The sequence below is a fragment of the Gloeophyllum trabeum genome (assembly GCF_000344685.1).
Source record: "Gloeophyllum trabeum ATCC 11539 unplaced genomic scaffold GLOTRscaffold_00002, whole genome shotgun sequence".
In the NCBI taxonomy this organism is placed as follows: Eukaryota; Fungi; Basidiomycota; class Agaricomycetes; order Gloeophyllales; family Gloeophyllaceae; genus Gloeophyllum; species Gloeophyllum trabeum.
The window spans coordinates 2559188-2574272 of NW_006920411.1; the positions used below are offsets into that span (position 1 = coordinate 2559188).

The window sequence follows — 15085 nt, forward strand, 5'->3', positions numbered from 1 at the left end:
GCATCTGGATTGGCTGATGCCGGAGTCCAAGTCACCTTTCACGCTCCTCCTGTGTGCCGTCCAGCTCCCATGCCCAGCTGAAGCTGCCCTTACCAATCTTATTACTCCCCCTCTCATTCGCAATCCTCCGTTTCTCGTCGATCCTTCCGAGCTCATACAGCAGGCGCCCCATGAGCGTCGACTTTCCCGCGTCGACGTGACCTTCACATTGAACTTGTTGAGCGTTGACAGCAGGCAATCTCAAAGCGCTCAGGCCGCACCGATAACAACCAGGCTCACCGCCCTTTTCCCATTTTCTGACGCCTCAAGCGCCTTACGCGCTTCCTCCAGCAGCTTCTCCCTAGCAATAGTAATCTTCGGGGGCTCTTCATCGACAACCGGCCCCTCGTCTTCATCCTTCAAGTTCAGCCCGGACATATCAAGATCGCGCTGGTCAGTGGCAGTCGCATTCTTGTGGAGAGGCATAGCCGTTGACGTTGCCCCTGCTCCCGCTTTCTTACGCGCAGGCGCCTTCACAGCAGGGGACGGCGCCCTCGCACTCGCCTCAGCCGCCTTCTTCTGCTGCGCCAGCTTCTCCGCCTTCTCGCGTTGCTTCGCAGCTATAGATTACAAGCAATTATCAGTACATCACGATACTGTAGCAACAACAAACTCAAGTCCTCGAGCGAACGGGTCTAACGGTGGAGATAGAAGAAGCAGAAGAACGGGTGGAAGAAGAAGTGGAAGCGGGGGGGCGCGAGGAGCCCGAACCAGGCGCGCGGCTCGCCTGGGCCAGCGAAGTTCCCCGACGCGCGTTGTGGACGATATCGTCCGGACTGGGAGAGTCGAAGGTGAATCCGCCAGTATGCCCTATGGATGGTATAGCGGGCATGGGTTTCTCCCGCCTATGCGACCATCCGGTGGTAGAGACCGAGTGGTCGGAATGGGTGCGCCTGCTCCGCCTGCTTTCGCTTTCAGATGCGGAAGAGTGTTCGCCTTTATTACCGGAAGTCGTCAGACCCTCATCCCCAGTAAGCAGTAAAGCGAAAGGCGATGGCGACGCACGGGAGCGGGTCGCTTTGGACGAGAACAATTGCAGATCGGGGAGCACGATAGGCTCTTCTTCCTCCGTCTGTGTGGGAGCTACACTGCGCTGTTGCATCCGGCTTCGCGCCTTCATCGCCAACTTAGACTGTTTGCCGTTCGGTTCTGACGATGCCTTCTCAGGAGGAGGGTAGGAAGGGGGAAGGGCCGACTTCTTTGGGGGTATGAGATTGTATAAAGTCTGATACTGCGTGGTGATCGCAGTGGTCGCACTGGCCCCATTCGCTATTGGCGTTAGGTACTCTGTACGAGCCTCGTGCAGCATACTTCTCGGAGATGGCGATCTGGGCTGGGATTTGGGCTTCGGGCTGTATGACTGGCCCTGCTTCGCTTTAGCCTGTGCCATCAATGCCAGCTTCGACGGGGGCTTCCCGTTACGCGTCGACGGTGCAGATGACAGCGACTTCTCCGAACCGGCCACGCTCCTTTCCCGAGAAGGTGAGGCAGATTCTCCCGCCTTGTCTATGGTGCTGGACTGGCCGGCCTCAGATCCGGCCCCCTTGGCGGCGGCGGCGGCAGCAGCCTCCTTGTCCTGTCTCTCCAACTCCAAGGCCGTCTGAATGGCTCTCCTCACGTGCGAAGACATCGACGTTGATGTCGTCTCTGCTTCGGATGGGACTAGAGACATCTGCGATGCTGGTGAGGGCCTCAAGGCGGGGTAGGTCACGAATGAGGCCGTGTCAGCACCATCATCATGCGTTAACGTAGTCCTGCTGGTGGCCGAAGTCATACTTGCGCGCGATCTTGAATTTGCCAGGGCAGACAGTTTAGACTGCTTCTTAGGCATGACCGTCGTGTCTGACTTCTCTGTCCTCTCTGACACGGTGGAGACGGGCCGACGAGGCGCAGACGGCTGCTGAGGTGGCGCGCCGTGGGCGGACGCGGACGAGTAATCCGGGATATCGGGAATGGTCTCTATCGGCGGGACTGACGGCGGCGGCGAACGCGGAGGGGTGGGCGTCGACGCCGGACTGGCGGACTCGGACCTGGGCAGCGACGGCGGAGGCTCGCGGATGGACAGCCGCTGCAGGGCAGACAGCGAGGGCGAGGGCGGGATCTCGTTTGGGTCTGGCACGATGCTCGATTCTAATTAGATAAATAAGGAAGCACCGCGGATCAGCGTGACGGGCGAGGAAGCAGCAGAGAAGCACGCACCGATCGGCTGCCCGTAGTCGACGGTGGACGTCATGGACGTCCGGGGACCGTACGCCGACAGCCGGGGACCTATCGTGGACTCCTCTGTCCGCTCCGTCCTCTCCGTGATCGTGCTCAGGCGGATGATTGGAGGGCGCGGCGTAGACGCCTCAGAGAACTGGTCATAGTATTCCCCGGGGTCCCCTTCATAGGGCATAGGGACTGGGATAACGGCGTGGCTGAGGCGCTGCATCAAGCCTGGCGACGCGCTGCTGCTGTCAGACGCAGCGTCCTCGTCAGGTAACGGGGGCAGCGATTTGTGTCCTTGAATGGATAGGCATCAGTGCATGCTGAGGGCAACTTTCCTGAGACGACCTGAAACGGACATGTACCTTGTCTGGTCCAGCCTACCGCAGGACGCAACGGTAGGAGCAAACGGAAGGGGAAGGGAAATAAACAAGGTACTACAGAAAAGCGGAGAAAATAAAAATCAGACAGGACGCTCACCTTTGCGCTCCTGGGCTACGCGTCTTCTCTCTTGCTCCTCTATAGTAGGAGATCAGGCTATACCCCCAAGAGCCAAAGTTTGATACGCACCTAGTAGTAGATGTACACTCCTTTCCACATCGAAATATTGATCCCATAGTACACTCTTGATGGTATTGTCGTCTAAGCCTGATTCGCGCTCAGAACCTATGACGTTCCGAACTTGTTCCAACCCGTTTGTCAATTGCTCTGTGCATACGTTCTAATTAGCAGAAGCGTCTTCCGCATGAATTATGTTACACACCCTCTTGTTCGGGAGTGAGCTCATCCTCCCCATCGTCCATGGCATCGTCATCTAATTCCTCTGTCGCAGCACCAGTCAGTTCCTGGGTCCCGAACGAGACGAGGCACGACTCACCATGTATGTTCATATTCCTGACAAGTCTATGCCGCGACATGTTGCAAGAAACTCTGCTATCGATACAACGGTGGAGATACAGAGGAGATGTACAGCAGAAGAACGAGGCGAAGGCGCAACTTGAAGCACCAAGGCCCAGTGGACGCGATGTGACAAGGTGTGACGCCACACGAGCCAGAAATAGCCTGGCTCTGGTCGATCGTTGAGTACGACGCTCAGCGAAGTTTACTCGTTTACGTCCTCGTTGAATGAACATGTTCAACGCTGCGCGCCACGCCTGCGTTCTGCGAAGCAGCACTCGCGTGAGCCATCTCATTTGAAGTCGTGCTTGCGTTTGCTGACGGTCATGCTACAAACTCCAGGCGTTTTCTACTTCGCGCGTTGCGTCGGCTGATCTTTCCAAGCTCATCCTAATCGGCCGTCTGGGCAAGGACCCAGAAGTCCGCCGCACGAAGAGTGACCAGGAATACGTAGCGTACGCGTTGCAGCCTTTGCTAGCGTGACGCGCGCACCTTATCTGCACTTTGCTCTAGGTACACCGTCGCGACGACCAACTACCCCCCTCCTCCCCCGAACCCCGACGGCAGTGCGTACCATCTACTCCTGATCATTATGAAGGGTCTGACAGGGATGAATAGCCCGCCGAGAGGCAGGGACGACATGGCACACCATCTTCTCCTTCCACCCCTCTTCTAACAGCTACCTCAAGAACCTCACGAAAGGCTCACGCGTGTATGTCGAAGCCAACTTCGAGCTTCGTCAGCCCGACCCCACCGCCGACCCGGACTCGCCGCAGGGACAGCGCCAGATCTTCCTCAGACATGGTGCGTCTCACCGCTCGTAATACACGGTCACCAGCGTTGCTAACTGCTCGCACAGAGTCTGTGAGGGTCCTGAGTCCGCCACCTCAGAAATCAGACTCGGGCGAACAGTGATTGAGTGAAGTCACTGGGACCTTGCCGTGCTTTATATTTTTGGTATCTGCTTCGACCTGTGTTTTACTGTAACAACTACACTAGCTTCTAATATCCCATCTCGCTTCTGATGTGTGACAACGTACAAGCGCAAGCGCCATGCCAGTCCATCGAAGCCTTCCGATATGTACACCTCTTACATCCTATATACACCAGCACGCACACGAAGCATCAAGCATGTTCATGGCCATTGAAGTTCCCTTGGTGCCTCAGCATCGGAGTCTCCGTATGAGGCGACTCCGACTCGCTTGGAGCAGCATGCCTGAGCAGCCACGTCTGCACGCCCGCACTCAGCATCCAGTTCCTACGCTTTCAAGTGATGAGCATGAACATACCGTGCTTGCATCTCCCGCCCCCGGATAAGGCGTCGGCACCGGCTTCACGGTCTCTTGCTGAGCCTTTAGTGCAGGGTCATGTGAGTTACATGTATTCTGAGCTGTGGTCGTAGGTATGTACTACGTGAGGGATGGGCATCGTCGCCCCCGTCGGCATCGAGGAGCTTGCAGGCGGTGGTGGCGGCCCGTTACGGAACATCTTGTTGATGTAGTCCCGGACGCCCGCTACGACCAGCTAATGGAGGGTAGGTCAGCGGCATATAAAGGATAGAGCGGGGACGGGGGATGCGCACATTGTGGTCGTCTATGCTCGAGCCGGAGAAGCAGGCAACGATCGCTATTGGACAACATTGTGCATTCTGGGCAGGTGAGTCGACCGCACAGACGGAGAAACAAACATGTGCTCTATTACCTCCAACCATATCGGAAAAGCTGGAAGGGGCCAAGAGATGAGCGCCGGTTAATTCGATGCAAAAGGGCAGCACCCACCTCCTCCGCAAAGGAATTCTCGCTGCAAATTCTGATTTGGATTCGGCGGCTGCTGACCAGCCTTCCCTAAGGCCCCAATCCCCTTCTCAACATAATAACTCGAATGCCCCGTCCTCTTCACCACATTCATCATCCCCTCCAGCACCGTCCAGCTCTCCAGACTGACGTCCCCCACCCCGCTATTCCCGCCCAAGTCCCCGACCGTGCACGCGAACAGGGTGTGTCCAGCAATCGTCTGAATGGAAATGACCAGCCCCTTGCCCTTTGCGTGTCTCCGCGACGCACGAAAGCGCTTGCGCAGAGATAGTCCGAGGGTGACGGCGTCGTTGGCATTGAAGGAAGGGAAGCGGTAGAGGGACTCATCGTGTAGCACTTGCTGGGCGATCTCTGCGTCCGACGTCGGCATCGGCGATTGGAATCCTGTTAGTATAGACATCTTGTACACTGTCCGCTGAACGTGAGATGAACAATGCAAGATTGAAAGTAGATGAAGAGTGTTTGTATAGTCCAAGGATGAAGAGGATGCCCCACGACACGAGGAGAGTGAACAGACACAATGGACAAGAGACAAGACTAGAAAGGCCCGGACATGAAAGCAGCGTGCAGGGCTTAACCACGAGCCGAGTCTAAGTCGCAACGCCTCAAGGATCGACGACTCAATTGAGAGGTAGAGGAGAACCGGACACGTTTTTGTCGGACAAAAGAGCTGACGTGATGTACCGGGAACAAACACGCTCCTGGGCTCGCCGAACACGCAGCTAGCATTCAGGTCCTGTTCCTGCCAGTGGGTCTTCTCGCAGTTCCATTATCATCCCATCTCAATGACAGACAGAACGGAGACATCGTAGAATTGATGTTCGCGGACTTGGGTGGCGGTCTATTTCTGCGGTGCTGATTAGGAGCGTGCGAATCCTGATCCACAAACTGCCACAAAGTCCACAACAGCCCATCAATGCATCCTCCTCCTCGGTTTCCTCGGATAAACACCTCTGATCCGTCTATTATCCCATTCATTGAGTCTTGAGCCAATCACTAAGGGGCTCGGTCGCAGGGCGCACCAAACCAGCGTAGTTATCTAAGGGATTGACAACATTGGTATCGAGATGTCGTCTGTAGCATGTACCAGTAGCGACTGCATGCGGGGACGTGTTGGCACAAGAGTACTCCCCCGATGAAATTTTACAGGGCAGCCGGGCTCTCGGGAGATCATACTCAACAGCTCAAGCTGTACCTAACCTGTCTTTATACCGTTCATACCGCATGTCTGTACAACTCATTGGGACGCTGTTCTATAGTTGGTTCTATGCAAGCACCGTGACTTGGCAGACCATTGAAACCGCCAGAGGCAAACTGATGAGACTTCTTCTATATCTCCCTTGTCCCCGTTACCATGTCCTACATCCTACAAAGGTATTTGCGTCTACATCTGCCTGGCGGCATGTGCAGACGTCACAGCAGAACCCGCTGCGGTATTGGGGGACCCCTCACTGGTAGCCTAGGTATCCTATTGAGATGCTTCAACCGAATAAAGCAGGAAGAGAAGGCCCAGCCAAGAAGCCGCTGCCCCTGTGGCCTGTCGCATCCATTGTTGATCCTAACTAACCCATAGGCTTTATAAGAACTATCAGCACTGGACGCATCGCAAGCCCTATCGACCCCTTTCCGCGGTAAGTTCGTTGCTGTGGTCCATCAAGATAATTCAAGGCTGACAAAAAGTCTTCACTGACTGTAGAGTTTGCCGTTCCAATATGCCCGCTGTCTACATCGCTCACTACGGTCACCCGCTGCTCAAAGGGGCAAAGCATTGGGCAATCCTCGTTTCCAGCGGCCCCAAGGACTTCATTGCCTATCAAATCACTGGCTCTACCCACACATACGAAGTCAAGCCGCCTGAAGAGTCGAGGCCTGAGACGTCGAATACCTACATGGGGATGGTCGAAGTGGGCCGCATTGAAGAAAACCAGCGGCAGGCTTTCGAGCGGATAGCATTGGCTAATCCCGTTACAAGGGGGAGCGTATCCTGGAACTGCCAGAATTGGGTCATTGAGGTTCTGAGCGCAGCGAAAGCGGCCGGCTTGGGCATCGCTGCCTATAGTCTGCAGGAGCTCCAAGGTCGGCTGGCGGAAGCGACCAAGTAGACTTGACCCGTTCTCCACGCTCTTCTTGCCTTCCATGTATGCGGAGTTTATGCTAATATCGATTGCGATCTGTTCCTGGCATACCCTAGAATGGTGCACCGCCGTTAACAATGAGGTACTGGTCATCCACCTCCATTTCAGCGTCGTAGGGGGGAACCATCTCGCGCGCAAGCGCCAACCATTCTTCATCCTCCCACCGGCCGTGGACGATCTTGATCCACTCCCAATATTCAGGCATCCAGCCAGCCATCTCCCAGTCAATAATGGCGACTACACTGTTGTGCTCGTCGACCAAGATATTACGCTTGCCAATGTCACCATGCGTAAACACGATACGGTGGTCCTCCCTGACGTGGGTCCTGATGTTCTCAATGTCTTTCTGAGCTCCTGGTTCCCACAGAAAGTGATCCAATAGACTGAGCCGGTATTCATTGAAAGCGCGTTCCGACTCAAAAGGCCCGCAAGGTTGACCTTTGACTCGCTCATCGTACACTTTTTGTGAGGGGTCAATGGGGCAGATCATGCCTTGAATAGTGTCAGGCTGACGCAGTCCCCTGAGTTGATCCACAGAAGCTCTAATTTGTCGAGCGATTTTTAGCTTGTCCTCCTCAGTCAAGAATGTCCATCGGTCTTGGAGGGTATACGTGTCGTCAAGCCACTCCATGAGGATCGCATCATCCCGAGGTGAGACGCTCCAGTGCCTAAAGACAGTGGGAACGGGAATACTGGTGTTGCTCGCGATAAAGCGCATCGTGTCAGCTTCCAGTGAACGAATGAACCAGCCTGTCTTCAACACGGTGTGCCGGGAGAGTCGATAGACACGACTTCGAGGAGGCGTGGAGTACATCCAGCGGGAGTACCGCTCCAACAGTGACGTGCTGAAAATTCGAGTGAGCAGACAGACAAAGCCGATCTCAAGCCGCAGCAAAGCCGAGATGTTGAGATTGAGGTTCCCTAGGCGGAACTAGCAGTCCAAGACGATGTCAGTGAACAGAGCGAGTAACAAAGCAATGAGAGATAGCCTTACAGACTTATGCGTGCGCAACATCTGGATGCATAGTACGAGATCCTCAGTACTAGAATTGATGTTCGGTGGTACCGTGTGGCGCTATAAGTACAACCAGCAGTCCGGTTATTGCTGGTATTGTCTCTTGGGAGTTCCTATATGTTGAGGAATGTCAGCTAGTAGAGTGCATCAAGGCATGTCGCTCACGGTAGAACTAGAACAATCAAGCTTGCACAATTCGGAGGAGCGTCTATACTTCGTGTGGCGTATTCAAGGACCCATATGCGCCCATAACCCGGACAATGACTCCACGCATTCGTCACGTGATGCCGCGTTGAGGCAGACGAGATTAATACACTTGCCACATTCCAAGCGAGTGGCCATCTCCCCTGAAGTTCTTACACAACGTGGGCGACTCGGATCATTTCATTCATTCCCTACTTCTTCAAGCGGGGTATCTCAGGTTACAGCGCTCGTCCTTCTTTTCTACCGGTTGAACTGCACTTCCATCCCCATCCGCTCTGAATTCGGACCAGCGGTCAAAACAAGAGAAACCGAATTTTCTGACCTTCGCGTGATCAGTATGTATCGATAAATACAAACATCAGGTTATCAGAATTTTGCACTGGAGAAGGTTTGCCCATGGGAAGCGGTGGAAGACATCCTGACGCCCAAGTCTAAGCATCGAAGACAAAGACTGCCCAGTTCATCTCCGCATGGGTCTGGCGGATTAAACAATGGGGACTGCGGTTACCCCTTCGTACCAAGCCAGCGCGGTCCTTAGGTCACGTTCATATATTTGATCCGTTGCCCTTGCTACCGCGTCCTCCATGCTACCCACAAGAAATATCTTGATTTATTCGCACCTAGAGAAGCATCAGCAGTGCGACACCAGAGCTATACGGCTATTAGACCGCTCGGGCATATAATGGTAACAAAGCGTCGCGGATCGCCGCCGCGTTCATTTGTGAATGTGGCAAGCGGCCGAAATGCGAGCAGAAAAGCTCTCGCTAAGATATTCGTGGGCTACGTTCGAGTGCCCTTGCTACCGCGTCCTTCATCCCATAAAAGAGAATTTGTTGTCCTTTCACTTGGGAAAGTAGCCGCCAAGCCTGCCACAGATCCCTTGATCCCAGAACGGTAAGAAAGCATCCCAAATCGTCGCGGTCTCCTTTGTGATGCGGGGCCAGTTCACGAAACTCGAGTAAGAGGCTCTCGCTCACATATCTGCGGCCACTGTGGCATTGTCCATGCATGGGATACATAAGAAGAGGTAAACTATCTACGATTCAGCATACACTCCAGCAATCCCTACTCACCTGGTACATGTCTTTACAGTGTCTCCTAACTCGAGACTAACGAAATCTCTCCTTGGTCTATAGAGCCTATCAGTCAACACAAAATTTATTGACCAATATGCCTACCGTCTATGTCGCACACTACGGTCTCCCCCAACTCAAGGGTGCAAGGCATTGGGCTATTCTCGTCCCCAAGGATGGACAGCTTTTCACGGCCTATCAGGTCAGCGGCTCCACGCAAACCTACGAAGTCAAGCCTCCCGAAGACATCCAGACCGACAAGTCGTCAGCCTACTTGGGCAAAGTCGAAGTAGGCCAGATCGCAGAAGGCCACCGACCAGGTTTCCAGAAGACTGTGTTGGCTGTGCCGGTCACCAAGAACAGCACCTCCTGGAACTGCCAGAACTGGGTCGTCGCCGCCCTCAGCTCTGCCAAAGCCGCCGGTTTCGGCGTGAATGCGTATAGTCAGAAAGAATTGCAGGATCTGCTGGCTAAGAGCGCGAAGTAGATGTGGCCGTTGTAGTGACGTGGCTCGCTTTGCCTAGTAGGCTTGTATCATCATCTTCATTGTATTCATCGGAGACTAAACCTAGAATTCACCCTTCACATACTTCAGAATGACGCACCCCCGTTCACGAATGAGATAGCACTGACCTCCTTGTCGGCGTCAAACCATTTCGTGGGCGAGAATGAGCCACACTGCATCGCCCATGGACAGATCTGCATAGACCTTGCCTCCTACCACATCCAGCTCACCTAATGCCAAGCTTACCGCCCTTCCTCAAGGGTGAATCTTATTCTCGGAGATTTGACGTTTAAGGTAAACCAGATGATCGTGACTTCAATCCCAATATCTGTACGCACTCGGCACAGGGATATCAGCGCTTGGAGGTCAACCGCGGTCCGTCGAGCATGCTTAAATTCACGTTTTGTGAGAACCAACAGATCTGGCTCGCGATTAGAGCGCAGCGCAGGGTGCATCCAGTGATGCCGTCGCTTAAGAAGAGATTCTATAGCACACAGGACTCGCAACTGCCAACCAGACGATGCCAGTGCGGATTTGAGCCAGCGGACACCTGTCACAGCTGATTGCAGAACGATAGACGGGCCTCGTATTTTTACTGCTGTGGCGCCTGCCAGTCAAAATCGCCTGATGCAGAAGGAGAGGAACGCACCGCAGTCGCACACCACTTTTGTCGGGGTAAGCTGGGCGCTTATGCGCTCGAGTGCCCTCGAATAAGTAGGTTGTTTGGCTTTGGAGCACCTTGTACAGCAGGAATTTCAAGTGCGTCTATCAGCTGTAAGCCGATGGGCAGATTGGAGGAGTCCAAGCAGCTACCGCTTTAGATGGGGGACGGCAGGAGATCAGCTCTCGCAGCTTTCAGGGGACAACCGTGAGGGTAGGACCAGACTGATAGGTGCGTATTTGAGGACCCATAGCCGCCCACTATCCTGGCATTTGCCGTAGCCACACTCCCGCGCTGGTGTCATGTGATATCTGCCCCGCATCAGACGCCTGCAGCACTCCTCAGTCTCCTGCAGCCCAAAGCGCGTCAAAGCTTGCTGTTGACGGCGGCGTCAGAGGAAATGGAGTTCTTTAACAACGTCGGCGGAGACTCTCTCAAACCTTCTCTTTTCGAACTCGTTGCTCAAGAACAACTCCGAGATCTCCTCCAGCCAGCTCTCAAATATGTGTTGTCGGTAAGCAGGAGTGCTCTCTTCAATGCAAGACTGTAATAGTCTAATAAGAGAAGTGCAGGTCTTTGCCCAGCGTTATCCAAGGTATCTTATACGAATAGTGAACCGTCATGAAGAGTTCTACGCTCTGATCATGCTGGTCGTGGAGCGGCATTATCTTCGTGCACACAGTAAGCAGGGACTCGTCTCTCATCTCCACTGACATGACCTGTCTTGCTGTAGACGCCTCGTTTGCCGAGAATTTCTATGGCCTTAAGCGCAGACGAAGGCCGTTGATAGAGCCGGAGAGGGCTAAGGCAGCAATTGGGGGCATTCTCGAGGAGGAGAGGTTGCGTGGCCGGGAAATATGGAGGTCTTTAGTCTTCCTTGTGCGTACACTACAGTGTAATATACATCGCCGTACTACCTTAATACAACTTGGTTCAGATAGGTGTACCATATCTTCGCTCGAAAGCGCAGGACTACTATGAAGACCTCGGGGGAGGCATCGATCCGGAGGTTTTGGATGAGAATGCCAATAGCCGGCAGATTCGCGCCCTGACGGACCAGGTCTGTGCTTTCCACTCCAGACAAGAGTGTCTGACCTATGAGAGAAGCAGAGCTTTAAGGGCCAATGTCGGAGAGCCTTTAAAGCGGCATATCCCTGGTTAAACATGACCTGGGAGTTATGGCTGCTCGTCTTCGATGTGGCATACCTCTTCGACCGGACACCATTCTACCGGCCATGGCTATCCTGGATAGGTGTTGATCTTCGTCGACTGGGTGCGGATGACTATGTAAGGATGATCTCCGCTCGGCACATGCGTCCGACTGACGCCCTTGATCCAGCGGGAAGCAGCGCTTGCTGCTCAGAAGGCCAGCAGCTCAGCAGCACGTCCAAAAAGCATGTTTGCCCTGATCCGAAGGCTTCTCCTCACGTCACCGCGACTTCTACTTGACTCACTGAAGGTCGCCCTGCCTATGGCGATATTCTTCGTCAAGTTCCTCGAATGGTGGTATTCGCCGTCGTCTCCGGCCCGGTCACTCATGGCCTCTCCCCTCGGTCCCCCTGTTCCGCCTCCGAAGCTCCTCCCACCACATCCGAAGGGAATTGCTGTCGACGGCACGCAGTACGGGCAATGCCCTCTTTGCAAGGGGGCAATTGCGAATGCAACTGCCTTGCCGTCGGGGTATGTTTTCTGCTATCGTTGCGCGTACGAACAGGTACAAAAGGAGGGCAGGTGTCCGGTTACGCTTCTTCCGGCGCGGTTATGGGAGTTGAGGAAAGTGCTGGTCTGATGATCCCTCGGGGGTGATATAGTTAGCACGCACGTTCGTGAACGTCCAGCCCAGGCTGTTTCGAGCGTAGCGCTGTCGCGGTATCTGATATAGCTTTCGCTGCACAAGCTGGCCATATACTATGAGTTAAAGATGAGATATCACTCCTCTCGCCTTCGAGGGCTGCCTGGACACAACGATTTCGTTTTTCGTTTAGAGAAGCGGTCCATTTACAACCAATTTACAACGGTTGCCTTTCTGGGCACGTGCGTCGTTCCGAGGAGATCTCGATGGCCAGAGCCGCATTAGGACATGTCAAGAATCCCCTTGGCCTTCTCTGTTTACATACCTTCATGCACCGCCGTATTTCCTCTTCAATATTCGCCTTCCAAGACCCTTTCCCCCTCGCTCACGCTTAGTCGACGTCGACAGCGATGAAGGTTGGTGTCGTAGTCGATACTTTGGGCGTCGGATTGGACTAAAGGCTCCGAAGTTTGGCAAGCAGATCCAGGCTAACCAGATACCAGGCTGGTCCGCCTACTATTTGGATTATAAGGCCCTCAAGAAGATCATTTCCCTCCTAACATCGAAGACGCATGATACCCCAGCGCCGACAGCAACGGTTGCGTCGTCTGTCCGCCCAACAGATCTATTCCATCGGACAGCTTCTGCACCCGACATACAGTCCCCCATAGGCCCCCAGGCATCCGGACATGTCGGTACTACCGAGTATGCAGCGCCCACTATTATCTCGTCACTGGGGCTCGACGAAGATAGGAGTCCGGACTTCCAAGCTCACAAGGCAGCCTTTTTCTTCAAACTCGAGCGAGAATTGGAAAAGGTTGGAGCCTCTCACTCTCGTGACGACTCTCAAAGCTAAGCGATGACCGCAGATCAACGCCTTTTATTTGCAAAAGGAAGCGGAACTTAAGCTCAGACTGGAAACCCTCCTAGCGAAGCGAAGGGCCGCCGCAATGCGCGTCTTGCCCGACACTGACGATGATAACATCCAAAATCACGTCGAATGGATAGCTGTTCAGGAAGGCTTCCGCCTTCTGGAGCGAGACCTCGGGAAGCTGCAGGTATAGAATCTCGGCTGTCCACCTTTTCACTCATGCGAATGCGGTGCTCTCCAGCAATTTATCGAGATGAACGCTACAGGCTTCCGAAAAATCCTCAAGAAATGGGATAAGCGATCCAAGTCGAGTACGAAGGAATTATACCTGGCTCGCCAAGTCGACGTTCAGCCCGTTTTCAACCGACAGGTCCGCCTTGGCCATAGTTTGCTGCGTAAACGTGACTCACGTCCATTGCTTTAGTTAATATCTGAAATGTCGGACACGGTCGCCGCCTGTCTGCTCGATATAACAGACTTATCCACGGGGCTGAAGGTGGAACGACCCGCTGTTGACGACATCGTATTCACTCATCAGCTCTCAATCGAGGGCACCCCTGGCCTAGGCCCATTTCGCGACCTTGAAAGCAACCTGCGTCAAGCTGTTGCGAATGCTGACACAGAAGCTATAAGGGAAATCGTCCACTACTCAGACACGCTGTCCCAGCAGCAAACGGGGAAGACGAACGTGACCCGTATCTTATGGAAAGCTGTCATTGATGCGCCGCCTGACTTTGCTGACCTCATAATGTCGAGCACAACAAATCCTTTCGACTTCCAGTTCGTCGACGACATCAATGGAAGGACCTGCCTTCACGAAGTCGCTATAGCTGGCATATTACGCCTAGTGGATATATGCCTAGGTCACGGCGTAGAGCGGGACAAAACGGATCTCTACGGGCGGTCCGCTCTGCATTATGCCTGCATGAATGGTCATGCAGAAGTCTGCCGTCGCCTCTTGAATGCGGGGCTATCCCCGGTCCTCATGGACATGGACAATTATAGTCCGCTTGTGTATGCCATTCTTAGTGGAAACGTTGACTGCGTGCGTGCACTGTTGGACATAGGCCAGGTTCAAATCAAGCCGTCGGAGGCTCAGGGTGACTTGATGCCGTTGTCGCTGGCTGCCCAGTCGGGATATGTCGAGATTGTACTATTGCTGCTCCAGCACGGCGCGGAAAGCCTACCTAATACCAACGGCGAATACCCCATACATCTCGCGGCCAGAGCGGGTCATGCCGCTGTCGTTCATGAGCTTCTAAGCTTCGACGGCTGGGACACTCCAGACAAGTACAGTGAGTGGACCCCTCTATTCCATGCTGCCCGCTATGGTCATAGAACATGCGTGGAGGTTCTCTTGGGTGCCGGCGCTTGCGTGGATCATCTCGACGAGTCAGGAAATATGGCCGTCCATTACGCTGCTTGGTATGGATACCGAGACTGTGTGGACCGGTTGCTGGAAGCTGCTACAAGGCTGCCAATTAGCCTGGAGGCGCAGATTTACTTAGGACGATCCCCTCCCTCTTCAGGACGGTCTCAGCCAATGGATATGGACATAGACATGATTCCGTCACTCTCCTTACCCCCTCCGATTATGCCCTATCGTGTCTACGGCCACAATTATCTGGACAAGAACTGCTTGGTCCAGGTTTCGGTTGGCCATTTCTTTTCCAGATATAGCGAGTATTCCCGTCAGCCGAGTATAGCTGTTCGACTGGACCCTCGTCTCAATGGAGCTCAGCCCAAGGACCGGCACGCTCTCGCATCTTCCTTCTTGAAGCTTGTCATGACCTCTGCCACGGATGCTACCACTGCACCATTTAGCCTGGCTTTGCCAGTTAAGATGGAGGAGATGGAAGTATTCACGTTCCAGA

At 54.1% G+C, this 15085-nt stretch overlaps 7 protein-coding genes across 7 annotated transcripts; 4 read left to right on the plus strand and 3 right to left on the minus strand.

The window, feature by feature from the left end:
• Nucleotides 1-31: 31 nt before the first annotated feature.
• GLOTRDRAFT_103641 (uncharacterized protein) lies at nucleotides 32-3161 on the minus strand (the record flags this gene model as incomplete). The annotated part of the gene is made up of 9 exons (XM_007864388.1): nucleotides 32-181; nucleotides 280-599; nucleotides 751-1615; nucleotides 1658-2162; nucleotides 2277-2421; nucleotides 2725-2763; nucleotides 2815-2952; nucleotides 3008-3067; nucleotides 3122-3161. 9 exons carry the CDS (start codon nucleotides 3159-3161, stop codon nucleotides 32-34), a joined length of 2262 nt encoding a protein of 753 aa, XP_007862579.1.
• Nucleotides 3162-3294: 133 nt separating this feature from the next.
• Nucleotides 3295-4623, plus strand: GLOTRDRAFT_109798 (nucleic acid-binding protein). The gene is made up of 6 exons (XM_007864389.1): nucleotides 3295-3423; nucleotides 3484-3596; nucleotides 3655-3707; nucleotides 3760-3945; nucleotides 4001-4371; nucleotides 4431-4623. Exons 1-5 carry the CDS (start codon nucleotides 3370-3372, stop codon nucleotides 4054-4056), a joined length of 462 nt encoding a protein of 153 aa, XP_007862580.1. The 5' UTR covers nucleotides 3295-3369; the 3' UTR covers nucleotides 4057-4371; nucleotides 4431-4623.
• Nucleotides 4624-4755: 132 nt separating this feature from the next.
• GLOTRDRAFT_55846 (uncharacterized protein) lies at nucleotides 4756-5349 on the minus strand. The gene is made up of 2 exons (XM_007863723.1): nucleotides 4920-5349; nucleotides 4756-4862 (listed from the first exon to the last, which is right to left on the minus strand). The coding sequence occupies exons 1-2, from the start codon at nucleotides 5323-5325 to the stop codon at nucleotides 4768-4770; spliced, it is 501 nt and encodes a 166-aa protein (XP_007861914.1). The 5' UTR covers nucleotides 5326-5349; the 3' UTR covers nucleotides 4756-4767.
• Nucleotides 5350-6667: 1318 nt separating this feature from the next.
• On the plus strand, nucleotides 6668-7057 carry GLOTRDRAFT_35074 (uncharacterized protein; the record flags this gene model as incomplete). Its single annotated transcript, XM_007863611.1, has 1 exon — nucleotides 6668-7057. One exon carries the CDS (start codon nucleotides 6668-6670, stop codon nucleotides 7055-7057), a length of 390 nt encoding a protein of 129 aa, XP_007861802.1.
• A 211-nt stretch (nucleotides 7058-7268) lies between these two features.
• GLOTRDRAFT_20980 (kinase-like protein) lies at nucleotides 7269-7820 on the minus strand (the record flags this gene model as incomplete). Its single annotated transcript, XM_007863440.1, has 1 exon — nucleotides 7269-7820. A coding segment is annotated over one exon (552 nt), but the record flags the coding sequence as incomplete, so codon positions are not given.
• Nucleotides 7821-9479: 1659 nt separating this feature from the next.
• On the plus strand, nucleotides 9480-9869 carry GLOTRDRAFT_34627 (uncharacterized protein; the record flags this gene model as incomplete). Its single annotated transcript, XM_007863584.1, has 1 exon — nucleotides 9480-9869. One exon carries the CDS (start codon nucleotides 9480-9482, stop codon nucleotides 9867-9869), a length of 390 nt encoding a protein of 129 aa, XP_007861775.1.
• Nucleotides 9870-12156: 2287 nt separating this feature from the next.
• GLOTRDRAFT_109799 (uncharacterized protein) lies at nucleotides 12157-12496 on the plus strand (the record flags this gene model as incomplete). The annotated part of the gene is made up of 1 exon (XM_007864390.1): nucleotides 12157-12496. A coding segment is annotated over one exon (181 nt), but the record flags the coding sequence as incomplete, so codon positions are not given.
• Nucleotides 12497-15085: the final 2589 nt, after the last annotated feature.

Coding starts and splice junctions, on each gene's coding strand:
- GLOTRDRAFT_109798 (XM_007864389.1), top strand. CDS start 3,370: ATGAACATGTTCAACGCTGCGCGCCACGCCTGCGTTCTGCGAAGCAGC. Junction 3,708..3,759: donor TCCCCCGAACCCCGACGGCA/GTGCGTACCATC, acceptor AGGGATGAATAG/CCCGCCGAGAGGCAGGGACG. Junction 3,946..4,000: donor CCAGATCTTCCTCAGACATG/GTGCGTCTCACC, acceptor CTGCTCGCACAG/AGTCTGTGAGGGTCCTGAGT.
- GLOTRDRAFT_55846 (XM_007863723.1), bottom strand. CDS start 5,325: ATGCCGACGTCGGACGCAGAGATCGCCCAGCAAGTGCTACACGATGAG. Junction 4,863..4,919: donor AGAATTCCTTTGCGGAGGAG/GTGGGTGCTGCC, acceptor GGCCCCTTCCAG/CTTTTCCGATATGGTTGGAG.